Source organism: Arvicola amphibius, chromosome 1, assembly GCF_903992535.2.
Source record: "Arvicola amphibius chromosome 1, mArvAmp1.2, whole genome shotgun sequence".
NCBI lineage: Eukaryota > Metazoa > Chordata > Mammalia > Rodentia > Cricetidae > Arvicola > Arvicola amphibius.
This window is the reverse complement of record NC_052047.1, coordinates 66,942,806-66,955,539: the sequence shown is the minus strand read 5'-3', so window position 1 is coordinate 66,955,539 and position 12,734 is coordinate 66,942,806. Positions and strand designations below refer to the sequence as shown.

Below are 12,734 nucleotides of genomic sequence, written 5' to 3'. Positions count from 1 at the left end.
AAGCACTCCCATCACTAGCATACACCTTGAGGTTTGGGATGGGGGTGTATTTTTGTTTTTTTGTTTTTTAATTTACCTGTATGTGTATGGGCCATATGGTCGCGATGTGGAGGACAGGGGACAAGTCGAGGGAGCAGTTCTAGCTTTCCACTCTATGGCTTCCAGAGATATAAAGCTTAGGTCATCAGCATTGATGGCAAGTGCTTTTATGAAACACTGAGCCATCTCACCAGCCCACTGGTTTGCTTTGTTTGTTTTAAATATCCATTTTATGTGTTTTAAAACATATTTTAAAAAACCTTACAAAGTGCCGGGCGATGGTGGCACACGCCTTTAATCCCAGCACTCGGGAGGCAGAGGCAGGTGGATCTCTGTGAGTTCGAGACCAGCCTGGTCTACAGAGCTAGTTCCAGGACAGGCTCCAAAGCCACAGAGAAACCCTGTCTCGAAAAACAAAACAAAACAAAACAAAAACAAAAAACAAAAAAACCTTACAAAGTCCCCTGAGGAAACATTGGTTGTTATTTACAGGAACTCTGGTTTTCAGGAAGATAGTTTTGGGAGTGTACTCTCCTATATGTAAGAGCTGGTCACTTTGGCAAGAAGCTGCTACAGTCATCTCCCACCATACATCAAATATCAGTGGTTTATTTTCTTATTTGATACACTGAACTTGCTACACAACAAAATAGGAAGATTCAGCCTTTGTCCTGTGACCTTGCTTCTGACATTCCACAGAATAAGGAGGGTCTTAGCTATCATAAGTTAGTTCCTTGCAAAAGAAACTGAAGGTGAGAGGCTCGGGCCGGGAAGAGGAGCTGTGTGCTCATTCAGTTTCTCTAGTACTCACCAGGAAGCGAACTCCACTTGTTCCTGACAGGGCTGGCTAGAGCTGGAGATCATGAGGAGGGAGCATGCCTGCTGGTGCGGATGCTGCCACTCCGACACGGCTGCTCTTCGGAAACATTTTCTCTGATCTAAAGGAACCTAGAGATGATGCTGTTTTTGTGCTTCCTTCCAGGTCCAAGGTTGGCATCGAAAAGCTACCTCCTGCGGCTTCTTGTTAGTCCCAGTTTTGGAGGGTCCTTTTGCACTGCCCAGTTACCTCTATGGTGATCCTCTGCGGGCCCAGCTCTTCATCCCACTCAACCTCAGCTGCTTGCTCAAGGACGGCAGCGAGCACCTGTTCGACAGTAAGAGCTTCTCCCTTCTGAAGGGTCTGTCTCACTGAGTCAGACCCCCATGCCAAGAACAGCCCCCTGTGCTCTCTCATAAGTAGACTCTAGATGGAAAATGGAGAGATTAGTAAGAAGCAGAAAGCAGAAGGGGACTGACCATCTAGAAGGAGAAAAAGGATGAGTGGGAAGTGGGATGAGAGAGAGGAATGAGGATACTTGTATGAAATGTCATAATGAAGCACATCACTGTCCCGTGAACATATGCCTGAGAAAAGCAAACCACAGAAACCCCAGGCTGGTGAAGAGAAGACAGCCATCTATAAAGGGCGAAATAATCTGGGTTGTGAACAGGTTCTCTGTCCCGCCCTGCCTGTAGCTACTTCTAAATAATCACTCAGAGGCTTAATACTAATTACAGGAGTTTGCCTATAGTTCAGGCTTATTACTAACTAGATCTTATATTGAATTTAACCCATTTCTATTAATTTAAGTATTGCCACATGGCCGTTTGTTTTTTTTGAGCAGCTGTTTGTTTTTTGAGCAGCTGCTTGTGTCTCCCTCAACTCTGCCCTTCTTTCAACCCAGTTTGGCTTTTCCATCTTGCTATAGGCCAAAGCAGCTTTTATTACCAACCAATGAGAGCAATATATATTCACAGTGTACAGAAGTATTATCCCACAGCACTGGGTTTTTGCCCTGGATTTTTTTTTTTTAATTTTTCAATTTTATTTTATGTGTGTGAATGTTTTGCCTGCATATATGTCTGTGCGCCTCATGTGCACCTGGTGCCTACAGAGGCCAGAAGAGGGAGTTGGATCTCCTAGAACTGCAGTTCTGGATGGTTGAGTCACCCCGAGGGTGCTGGGAACCAAACTTAAGTCTTCTGCAAGAGCAGCCAAGACTCTGAACCGCTGAGCAGTGACTGGGCAATCTGGGACCAATTCCTTAATGCTTCGGAGCTTTGAGGGTTTTTCTTGTGTATGCTGACTAGAGCCGTCTGCCAGCTCTGGAAGGCCAGCGTGAAGCCGGCAGTGGGAGAGGTCTGTGCACTGTCCGTCTCTACACCATTGCTCTGCCATGTCCTGTGTGTTCTCAGTCGCCTCATCACCCACAGTGATCGTTTGAATTTGAGGAGAGCCTTTGGCATGCTAGTCCATGCAAAAAGGCCCTAGAGAGGCCATCAAAAACAAAACAGGAAGCGTTGCTCTACTGTGCAAAGCTGGGACCGGCTTTGTAAGTCCCAGGTTTCCTGCGTGTATCTCCAGCGCTGGATCTTGAGGACTCAGATTAGACCCCGTCCTTCTGTGAGGAAGGGAGCACAGGGACCACCCTGATGTGCCCTTTACCCACCTGGATGTTGAGCGCTGTTCCCCATCCACACCTGCCATTGCTATCACCAAGCACTCCTGAAGATGAACGCATAAATATCTCCTAAAAAGCTTTCCATGCGTTCAGGATGACATTTTTTTTTTATTTATTTATTATGTATACAATATTCTGTCTGTGTGTATGCCTGCAGGTCAGAAGAGAGCACCAGACCCCATTACAGATGGCTGTGAGCCACCATGTGGTTGCTGGGAATTGAACTCAGGACCTTTGGAAGAGCAGGCAATGCTCTTAACCTCTGAGCCATCTCTCCAGCCCAAGGATGACATTTTCAAACGCAAAAGGCTGCAGCTGATGCTAATGTGCCAGGAGTTATCTGACAGAGAGATTATAAATGTGAAAGACATAGCTTTGGTGTAAGAGAAATATTTTCTTCCCACTTGCTTGTAAGTTTGTGTTACACTAGACGGCAGAGGGTGAGGAGGGCTTGCTAGGTAGGGCAGGCTAAATTTAGTAATCCTGTGGTTTCTAGTTCCAAAAGTCTGTACTCTCCGCTTACAACGCAGAAGGCATTTTTTTTACCTGCGTCCTGCAGAGTCCGTCTGCATCGGCAGCCAGAGATTCTGAGCTGCACAGAGCTTACAAAGTCCCTTTGCACACATACACTTTCTGTCGTCCTCATAGCATGGCTGAGGGAGGACCATTTGTGCAGTCCTGAAATGTGAGTGATTATGAGCCTTCCAAAGTTTTAAACCAGGCAGCTCCCTGTACTATTGTCAGTATCTTGAGGGGCTACAGTCACCTTACAGCATCCAGAGATGCTCTCCTCATTGTAACAGGATTGCTCACAGGGCTGGCATAGAGCTGATGGTTTCCCTGCCAGTTCTGACCTGGTCTTCTAAGCCATCAACTTCAGTTGGTTACCATGGTTACAGAGAAAAGTCCTAGTTTAAAGGAATAAGGACCCAGATCTAAAATTCAATTTTCTAGGTTCTGTGTCTCTTTTCTTCTTATCTTCACTTCTTGTAGCAGTTGAGTCTAAATCTTAAAATCTGGCACAAATGTGGTGTGTGTGTGTGTGTGTGCTGGCTACATGTGTGTTTGTGTATGTGTGCCTGTATCTGTATTTGTGTGATTGTGTATGTGGGTATGTGTCTGTGTTTGTGTGTGTATCTGGTTTTGCGTGTATGTCTGGGTGTCTGTGGGGTATGTGTATGTGTGTGTATGTATCTGTAGTTGTGGGGGGGGGAGTGTCTCTCCAATTTATTTGAAATAAAGTTCTAATTATGGACAAAGTAACAAGGCCACTGCATCCCTAGTCTCTGGGTTGTCTATACTGTTGTGGGGATGCTCAAAAACCTCCACCCAGAGAGCAGTCCAGCTCTGCTTCCTGTTGCTGTGTGACAGAGTGCTCAACCTTCCTCCTCCTTTCTGCATTTGGTCCTCAGCAGCTGCTGTGGGAAGAAGGAGGCTGGAGCAATTCAGTCAGTGATGGAGGTGCAAATTCTGCTCTGTTCTCCCCTCTGCAGCTGATGACTTCTCAAGAATTCATTTTATATTTATTTGCTTCAATTTCTCTACCTCTAAAATGGAGCTTGTAATATTGTCTTTCTTTACAAGGAAATGGAAGATTAGTGATATTAGAAACATGGGTGGGCATTATTTTCAGAAGTAGCTAATGTACACTCCAGGTTTGTGTTCAGTATACTTTTAAAGCCAGGTCTAGTGGTGAATACCCGTACGTAGAGGCAGGAGTATCGGGAGTTCAAAGTGATCTCTGGTTACCTAGAGTATTAGGCTAGCCTGGGCTATGTGAGACCTGTCTCAGAAACAAATAAAATTACTGGAGTCTTTTCAGCTTTAGCTTTGTTTGTTTCTCAAGACAGAGGTTTTTTGTGTTACAGGTCTGACTGCCCTAAAACTCAGGTTGTAGATCAGGCTGGCCTCAAACTCACAGAGATCCGTCTGCCTCTGCCTCCCAAGTGCTGGGATTAAAGGTGCTGGGATTAAAGCCCAGCTTCTTTTCAGCTTTTGAATAAGATATTGCGTAAGCCTCATTCTGATGCTTACAGTGGCTCCTGAGGACTACACCTCTCTAGACTGTGGTGGATCTTGGGGAGGGATTATAGGGTACACGGCTGTCCTTCCTATAACTTTGGGTGGGAATTAAAAGTTCAGAAACAAGAGACAAGAATTGTCAAGAGCAGTGAAGAGAGCAGTGTGAGTTTATTACAAACCTTGTGATCACAGCTCAGCATTTATTCCTTATTCCTTTCAGGCTTTGAACCAGAAACATATTGGGATCGAATGCACCTTTTCCAGGAAGCCATTGCTCACAGGTTTGTCCATTAGCAAGAAGGAACAGTGACCAAATCAGTGCTTTTTCTAATAGCGGTTACCAAAATGAAACCCAGTTCATTCTGTTCCTGATCCTGAAGGATCTGTCCTTCTAGTGACAGACTCACTGCTCGCCTCCACTCAACCTCGGAGATGAACGCTGCACTGCCAGTCCTGTGGCTGTTGCCTTCCAAACCTCATTGCTTTGTTAGGCTGTGAAGGGAGAGCTCTGTAAGTAACCTACAAGAGTCGGGTTATGCTGGGAAGGAGATGGTAAAGCAAAACATTGTAAATTTTGTCAGTAAAGCTTCCCCATGTGTTAGAAAGACAATGGATGTTTAAAAGCGGTGTATGAGAGTCAGTGTTTCTTAGCATTGGCTCTGTGCCCCAGGAGAAGCCTTTCCTGGCTCCTCTGATTAGCTGTCTCCTCCACCAGTGCAACAAACCACATTGTTTCCAAGCATCTCTCAGCTGACGTCCACTTGCTACTTCATGTTTGTTCCTCATGGTGAAACAAAGCCCCTGTTGTTTCAGTGACCCTCTGCTTGACCCTGCACCCACCATTTATTCACAAGGCCTCGGGTCTCTAACCGCTCCCACCTTAGACCCTGCCCTAAGGTCTGGACCTTACGTATGGGTTTGGTAAAGGGTATGGAATGGATGCAGTGGTAACTAAAGGGGTATAGATCTGAGCAGAGGGAAGGGAGGAGGCTTTCCTGCAGGAAGTAGACAGGTCTGCTCACCCCCACTCACACTGCCAAAGATCAGTGGAAGTCTTAGAGCTTAGTCTTGCTTTTCTCGCCCCTGCCGCGGGTGTTTCTGGTTCCTCTGGTAAATCTGCAAGAGACAGCAGATTGGCTGTCCCAGCACTCACAGCTGGTAAGCAGTTCCTCGGCCAGTCACTATACTTCTTGACCAGGTGTCCTGGATGTGACCTTCAGCTGCCAAATCAGCATTTTTCCTCTCAGTATCTTGTTCTCCTACTCTTCCTCAACCCAGGTCCTGGACATATTTTCTCTAAACTGCTGCCCTTTGTCCTTCAGCATCGTTTCTGACATCTGACTTTTCCCATGTCTTCAAAGCTGCCCATGTGTGACGCAGCAGACTGCTGTGTGTGACCCTTTGCCTAAGCCCCACCTCCTCTGCCCCTGTCAGCGACTATCCACCAGAGACTTTCAGCTCCCTCTATCTTGAATTTCTCTCTTTCTTTCTCTCTCTTTTTTTTTTTTTTTTTTCCTAATAAGGCTTTACTGTGTAGCTCTGGCTGGCCTTGAACTCACAATCTTCTGTTTGTTGCGATTGCTTGCTACACCAGCACAACAGGCACGACAGGAAATTCCTCTTTCCTTTTATTTTTAAAAACTGTAGACTAGGGCTGGAGAGATGGCTCAGAGGTTAAGAGCACTGGCTGCTCTTCCAGAGGTCCTGAGTTCAATTCCCAGCAGCCACAATGGTGGCTCACAACCATCTGTAATGGGGTCTGGTGCCTTCTTCTGGCCTGCAGGCATACACGCAGAAAGAATATTGTATACATAATAAATAAATATTTAAAAAAACTGTAGGGGGCTGGAGAGATGGCTCAGTGGTTAAGAGCATTGCCTGCTCTTCCAAAGGTCATGAGTTCAATTCCCGGCAACCACATGGTGGCTCACAACCATCTGTAATGAGGTCTGCTGCCCTCTTCTGGTCTGCAGACACACACAGACAGAATATTGTATACATAATAAATAAATAAATTTTATAAAAAAAAAAAAACAAAACAACTGTAGACTAAGCTTTAATCCCAGCACTCGGGAGGCAGAGGCAAGTGGATCTCTGTGAGTTTGAGGTCAGCCTGGTCTACAGGAGTTAGTTCCAGAACAGGCTCCAAAGCTACAGAGAAACCGTGTCTCAAAAATAAAACAACAACAACAGACAAAAAGCTATAGACTAGAAACAAACTATAGTTTGTAGGCCCTTTGAGGGCAGAAATTTAATTTTCCCATCCTTATTCCCATTCATAGAGCCAGCAAAATGCCTTTTTCCAGAGTATTTGTTCTTTTTTTTAATATATTTATTTATTTATTATGTATACAATATTGTCTGTGTGTATGTCTGCAGGCCAGAAGAGGGTACCAGACCTCATTACAGATGGTTGTGAGCCACCATGTGGTTGCTGGGAATTGAACTCAGAACCTTTGGAAGAGCAGGCAATGCTCTTAACCACTGAGCCATCTCTCCAGCCCCAGAGTATTTGTTCTACACATAGCTTCTGTGCAGTACTGGGACTGAGCCCAGAGCTTTGAGGGCGCTAGGCAAGCAGTCGTCTATCCACTGAGCTGCATCCCTGGTCCTGCTGTGGTTTTGTGTGGCGTGGAATCCAGGTGGAGATGTGACTCTGAAATGACACCCTGCCCAAAAGATCCATCTCAAAAAGGCTGGAACACTCTCCTTCCTCCCATAGACCATCTGCAGTGACACCTAAGGGTTCCTTCTACTCATTCTGGGTAGTGGGGTGAGACAGTACAACAGCTCTGCAGTGGATACCCCTTGTCTGCACTGCAATCCCAGCCTGCCCCAAGTGGAATATCACTTGGATGAATTATAGGTTTTCTGAGGATTTGGGGGGCTTTGGGTTTGTTTGACGTAGTGATTGCTGCCCCTTGTAGAAGACTCAGATTTGGTTTCCAGCACCCGCATTGGGCAGCTCACAACTGCCTGTAACTCCTGCTCCAGAGGATCCAGCTCCCTCTTCTGGCCTCCAGAGGCACTTATACTCATGTGCACACATACAGACAAGCAAGTACACACATACATATGATAAAAATTTTAAATTAAAAATGTTGTCTTTGGTTGGTTATGTGGATCAGTTGGTGGAATGCTTACCTAGTGTGCACCAGTCACCATGTGAAAGCAGGTACACTCGTGCATGACTGTAAGCTAGCACTCGAGGTAGAGACGGGAAGATCAGTGGTTGAAGGTTGTCCTCTTGAGGTCAGCCGGGATACCTAAGACCCTGTCTCAAAAGTAAATAATATATGAATAAAAAGGGTCTTTACTGATGGTAAGGAAAAATGAGGCAAGAAGCCTCCAGTCCAGATGATTGTGCTAAGTAAATCAGTTGTCTTGGTTGGAAAGTAAGGAGGTAATCCGGAAGTGTCCTATAGACAATGTAGGGCTGCCAGCAGAGAGCCGGCAGCTTGGAGGATCCAGCACAGCGCTTCCCCAGTGAGCTCCGTCCAGGAAAGAAGACACATTTTACCTCCTACGTCACTGCCTTCATTACATAAAGCCCTCAGACACAGAGGGCAGAATCTGGGCACATCTGTTAGCACGTCCTTTACAGCTCTTAGCAGGTGGGGCTAGAATAAATGTGCTTTATGGAAATAGAAAAACCAGGAATAGAACAAGCTATAGATAAGAAGTGGAGCAGGACAAGTCACAGATGAGAAATGGCTTCTGCTCAATTCCCATTTCTGGAGCACAGCACAGCCAAGGGCCTTTGATTGCTGATCCTCACCTTTAAGGAAAGTTTAATTAAGATGCCTCGTCCTGTTTCAGCAAAGGCCATTAAATGCTTAGCATGATGACTATGGAGACAGATGTGGCTAAGAAAACATAAGACAAGGGCAGCTGTGGATTGGTAAGCAGCCTGCTAGGACAGATGCCACAGCAGGCAAAGTGAAGGTTTAGAGTGGGGAGGGCATGTGGGGAAGAAAGGTGCTGGGTGGGACAGAGGCTGGTAGAGGGCTGCAGTCTGCAGTGACAGGAGAGCTGGGAGCCTCAGGGTTGGAAGGCGGGTGTTGAGAAGTGCTGAGGAAAAAGTAAGCAGCCTGCATGTTCCACATAGGAGGCCTTTCCATATTCCAGCATCTTGGGCTGTCGGAATCTTAGCTGCACACTGCCCTGTTTCTCCAGCTAATGAGACCATGCGTGTGTTTCTGTCATTACTATAGGTTTGGATTTGTACAAGATAAATATTCTGCCTCTGCTTTTAACTTCCCTGCTGAGAATAAGCCTCAGTATATCCATGTTACAGGTGAGAAACAGTGGGCAAAAAAATTGTGTGGGTGCATGAGTTCCTGCCACAGGCGCAGCCCTGCAGGACCACCACAACCAACTGCAGGTGTTCACCTGTGGCTTCTACTCAGGCCTGCTTTCTCCCTTCAGGAACAGTGTTTCTTCAGCTGCCTTACTCCAAGCGCAAGTTTTCCGGGCAGCAGCGCCGGCGACGGAACTCTACGAGCTCCACCAACCAAAACATGTTCTGCGAGGAGCGGGTTGGCTACAACTGGGCCTATAACACCATGCTGACCAAGACATGGCGCTCTAGTGCCACGGGGGATGAGAAGTTCGCCGATCGGCTGCTGAAGGACTTCACAGACTTCTGCATCAACCGTGACAACCGTCTGGTTATGTTCTGGACAAACTGCCTGGAGAAGATGCATGCCAGTGCTCCATGAAGCCAAGCTGCTTGACTTAGGAGGTTGTTGGCATTCTAGGACTGGCCTTCCAGTTAAGCCCTTGGCATCAGGCTGCTACTGTCAGTGAGTGCAGCCACTGCTGCTTTTTGGCCTTTGCACAAGTGTGAGTGAGGAGAACACCGGAAGCAGCTGCTGCCACTGCCACCACCCAGATCTCGCCGTCATGTGCCCATGGCAGGGGAGGCACATATTGTCCGTGGGAGGGAGTCAGTGTCTGGGAATGGGGTAGGCAGCTTCCATTAGGGTCCTTTTCCTTTACCAGCAGTGGGATATTCAGAACAGAACCTCCCGATTCCTGCCTGGGAGCGTGCGTGTATAACATAATCTGTGACATAGTGTACCATTGGCTCATACCAGGTGTACATATGTGTACATAGAAGAAGCAAATAAAGCCGCCTACACAGTGTCTGTTCCCAGCCTTGTTCCTAGTAGCAGTCCCATTCTGGAGGGACAGCCAGGCCAGCGAGGTCACCTCAGGTGGTAAGAGGGCTTCAGGGCTCACTGGTCTGGAGTCTGGCTATGAATCAACTTGATAGGTTTCTTTTCAAAAGCCCTAGGGCAGGAGCAAGGATCCTTCTGCACAGGACTGGTGAGCAGTACAATACAGAACAGTACGATAGGAGGCTCTAGGCTGGCACCATCAGACATGCCTTGCTAGGTGGTTGCACCAGCAGCCATTGTGGCATCTGACATGTAGAGGGAAGCTGCTGGCTCTAGCCACAGGGAGGGCAAGGACTGCAGAACAAGGGGAGGACCTATGCTTCCTCTTTAATCGCACACCGTGTTGACTTACTTTCTTACCAGCTTTTGAACCCTTCACCTCCTGGGCCCTGTGCTGCAGCTCCAGGTCTACCCCTCCTTGCCTTTCTTACCTACGTCCCTAGGAAACCCGACTTGTCTCTGGTCCATCCCGTCGTCCTCCCCTAGAAGCTGGGTGGGTTTTTGTTACTTGTTTTTTTGTTTTCTTTTAAACTACTTCAAACAGGTGTTTCAGAGACTGAGGCAGGAGGATCCTAGAGTTCCAGGCCAAGTTGGCCTCCACAGTGTATTCTGAGCAAAGCTGAGCTGTGTAGTGGGACCATCTCAAAAGTCATATGGGGCTGGAAAGATGGCTCGGTTAAGAGCACTTAACTGATCTTACAAAGGGCCTGAGTTCATCTGTAATTTGAGTTGCAGGGGGTCCCACGCCCTCTTCTCTGCTTTTGTCATCAGGTCACATGTGGTACACACTGTAGGCACTCCGGTGGCCAGGACCTGCCACCCACAGAACACTACTGTCCTAACGACTGGATCCAGCCTTCACCCTACAGAGTCAAGGACTTGAAATCCCACCAGTCCCCGCCCTGAAAATCACCCTGAAGAGCTCACTTACCCCCAGGAAATGTTATATGAGCCCTGTCTTCTGCTCAGTTCTCTGCTGCTTATCACCCAACCAGAGGCAGCCAGCCACCCTCCTGGGTTCTTCTCCTCCCAATAAATCTCTGGTGTGAGGCTTGTTGTGCTGTGTTGCTTTGTGGTATTCCCTGGCTCCTAACTGCAAGGATACCTTTTGGAGCTGTAACACTTAAACACATGTGCATACAAACAAAACACTCATACACATAGGATAAAAATAAATCTTAAAAACAGTCAATTCCGAGCCAGGTGGTGGTGGCACACACCTTTAATTCCAGTACTCAGGAGGCAGAGGCAGGCGGATCTCTGTGAGTTCAAGGCCAGTCTGGTCTACAGAGTGAGGTGCAGGACAGGCTCCAAAGCTACAGAGAAACCCTGTCTCAAACAACAACAGCAACAAAAACAGTCAATTCCACTCAAATTGTACTTGCCACTTAGAATTGTCTTGACCTGGACCCTAGAAACCTTAGGTGTGGAGCTGAAGCTCGGGGAGCTGAAGCTCAGGGAGCTGAAGATGAAGCTCCCAGAGCTGATGTAGGCACCAGGCTCTGGGTTCGGCTCACAGCACTACAAAAAGACGAAACACTGTCTTGCCCTGGGGGTTATTTCCACAACTACCTTGGTAGTCGTACAGCCCCTGGAGCCAGGCTCTTCACGAGCTCAAGTCTTCTGCCCTAAGTCTCGCAAGCTGGCTCTTCTGGAACTTCTAATCCTAGCTATTAATCCTGCATGGAAAGCTTTGTTTTATAAGGTTTGATTTTTGATTGTGAGTGGTGTGTGTGTGTGTGTGTGTGTGTGTGTGTGTGGTGCCCTGGGTCAAAAGAGAGCATCAGAGCAACTAGAATTAGAGTTCAGTTGGTGATGAGCTTCCGTGTGGGTGCTGGGGACTGAACCTTGGTCCTCTGGAAGAGCAACATGCGCTTTTATTGGCAGAGCCACTTCTCCAGCTCCTGCATATGAAACTTGAAAGAGTAGGCTGTTAGTATGTGGAAGTGTAGTGATTCGTCCCATCACGGAGCAAGCCTAAAAAAACTTACTTTTTTTTTTTCCCACTTTTATGTCTGGTGAATAATCTCAGTGTCAATCTTCCTGTCTGTGGGAGCTGTCCCAGAGTAGCTAGAGGATTGGGACAGGTATAGCTAGACTTTGTGGAGTGTACCTGTAATCCCAGTACTCGAAAGACTGATGTAGATGGAGGAAGATTACTTTGAGTTTGAGGCCACTCCAGGATACATAGTAAAACACAGCCTCAAACAAACGAGCAAATACACAAGCAAAAAAGGCAGTTTTGTGTGAGAGAACTTACTGAGAAGACAGTACACCTCTCGGGTTCTTGCTTTCCTTAGATGGCCATCTTTACTGAGTTCCCTGCCAGCCTCTTCAGTGTTAGTGCTGGTCAGGCTGTGACCTTGTGTGGTCCTGTTACTCATCACGTGAAATCACTTAATTGCCCCCTCTAACACGTACCGATTTGGTTATATTCCGAAGATGACTCAAAAGGCCCAGGGAATGAGTTGGCCGAAGGGCAACTGATGAATTAGAAGACTGGGTTACTTGCCTCTCAGCTGGTCCTGAGACACTCCTGCCCTTGAGCCTCAGTTCTGCAGCCTCCAGCCTTCCAGATTCTAATGTAGGCTCTCATCTGTCAGCATCTAGTTAGCTAGCCAGCCAATCCTCCCATCCCCGGTGCCCAACTGCAGAGCTTTACCTCTGGAGTTATGGTCTGGAATGTGTCCCCACTCAAATTTCATGTATTAGAAACTTAACCCTTAGCTGGATGTGGTGGCACATGACTTTAAATCCCAGTGCTTAGGAGGCAGGAACAGACAGATCTCTGTGAGTTCAAGGCCAGCCTGGTCTACAGAGTGAGTTCCAGGATGGTTGACAAACACATACCAAGTGTGTGTACATCCCTGGATTCCATCCCCAGCTCTGATATATGAAAATAACTTGGCATTAGAAAGAATGAGGGGCCAGCAAGACAGCTCAGTAGCTGATGGTGCTTGCTCTTAAACATGACAATTTTTTCTTTTCT

The 12,734-nt window shown here is 47.1% G+C and overlaps 2 protein-coding genes across 7 annotated transcripts in view; both read left to right on the top strand.

Annotated features, from left to right (window-relative positions):
- Depdc5 (DEP domain containing 5, GATOR1 subcomplex subunit) overlaps positions 1–4,843 on the top strand; it is a 115,056-nt gene extending 110,213 nt beyond the window's left edge. For all 6 annotated transcript variants that reach the window (XM_038325299.1, XM_038325291.1, XM_038325323.1 and 3 more), the window contains exons 38-39: positions 1,022–1,193; positions 4,783–4,843. In XM_038325299.1, coding sequence (XP_038181227.1) covers positions 1,022–1,116 — 95 coding nt within the window. In that variant the 3' untranslated portion in view covers positions 1,117–1,193; positions 4,783–4,843. The remainder of the gene's footprint in view (positions 1–1,021; positions 1,194–4,782) is intronic.
- Positions 4,844–7,084: 2,241 nt separating this feature from the next.
- On the top strand, positions 7,085–9,710 carry LOC119811387 (GATOR complex protein DEPDC5-like). Its single transcript, XM_038325333.2, has 2 exons — positions 7,085–8,859; positions 8,991–9,710. Exons 1-2 carry the CDS (start codon positions 8,742–8,744, stop codon positions 9,281–9,283), a joined length of 411 nt encoding a protein of 136 aa, XP_038181261.1. The 5' UTR covers positions 7,085–8,741; the 3' UTR covers positions 9,284–9,710.
- Positions 9,711–12,734: the final 3,024 nt, after the last annotated feature.

Coding starts and splice junctions, on each gene's coding strand:
- LOC119811387 (XM_038325333.2), top strand. CDS start 8,742: ATGAGACCATGCGTGTGTTTCTGTCATTACTATAGGTTTGGATTTGTA. Junction 8,860..8,990: donor TCAGTATATCCATGTTACAG/GTGAGAAACAGT, acceptor TTCTCCCTTCAG/GAACAGTGTTTCTTCAGCTG.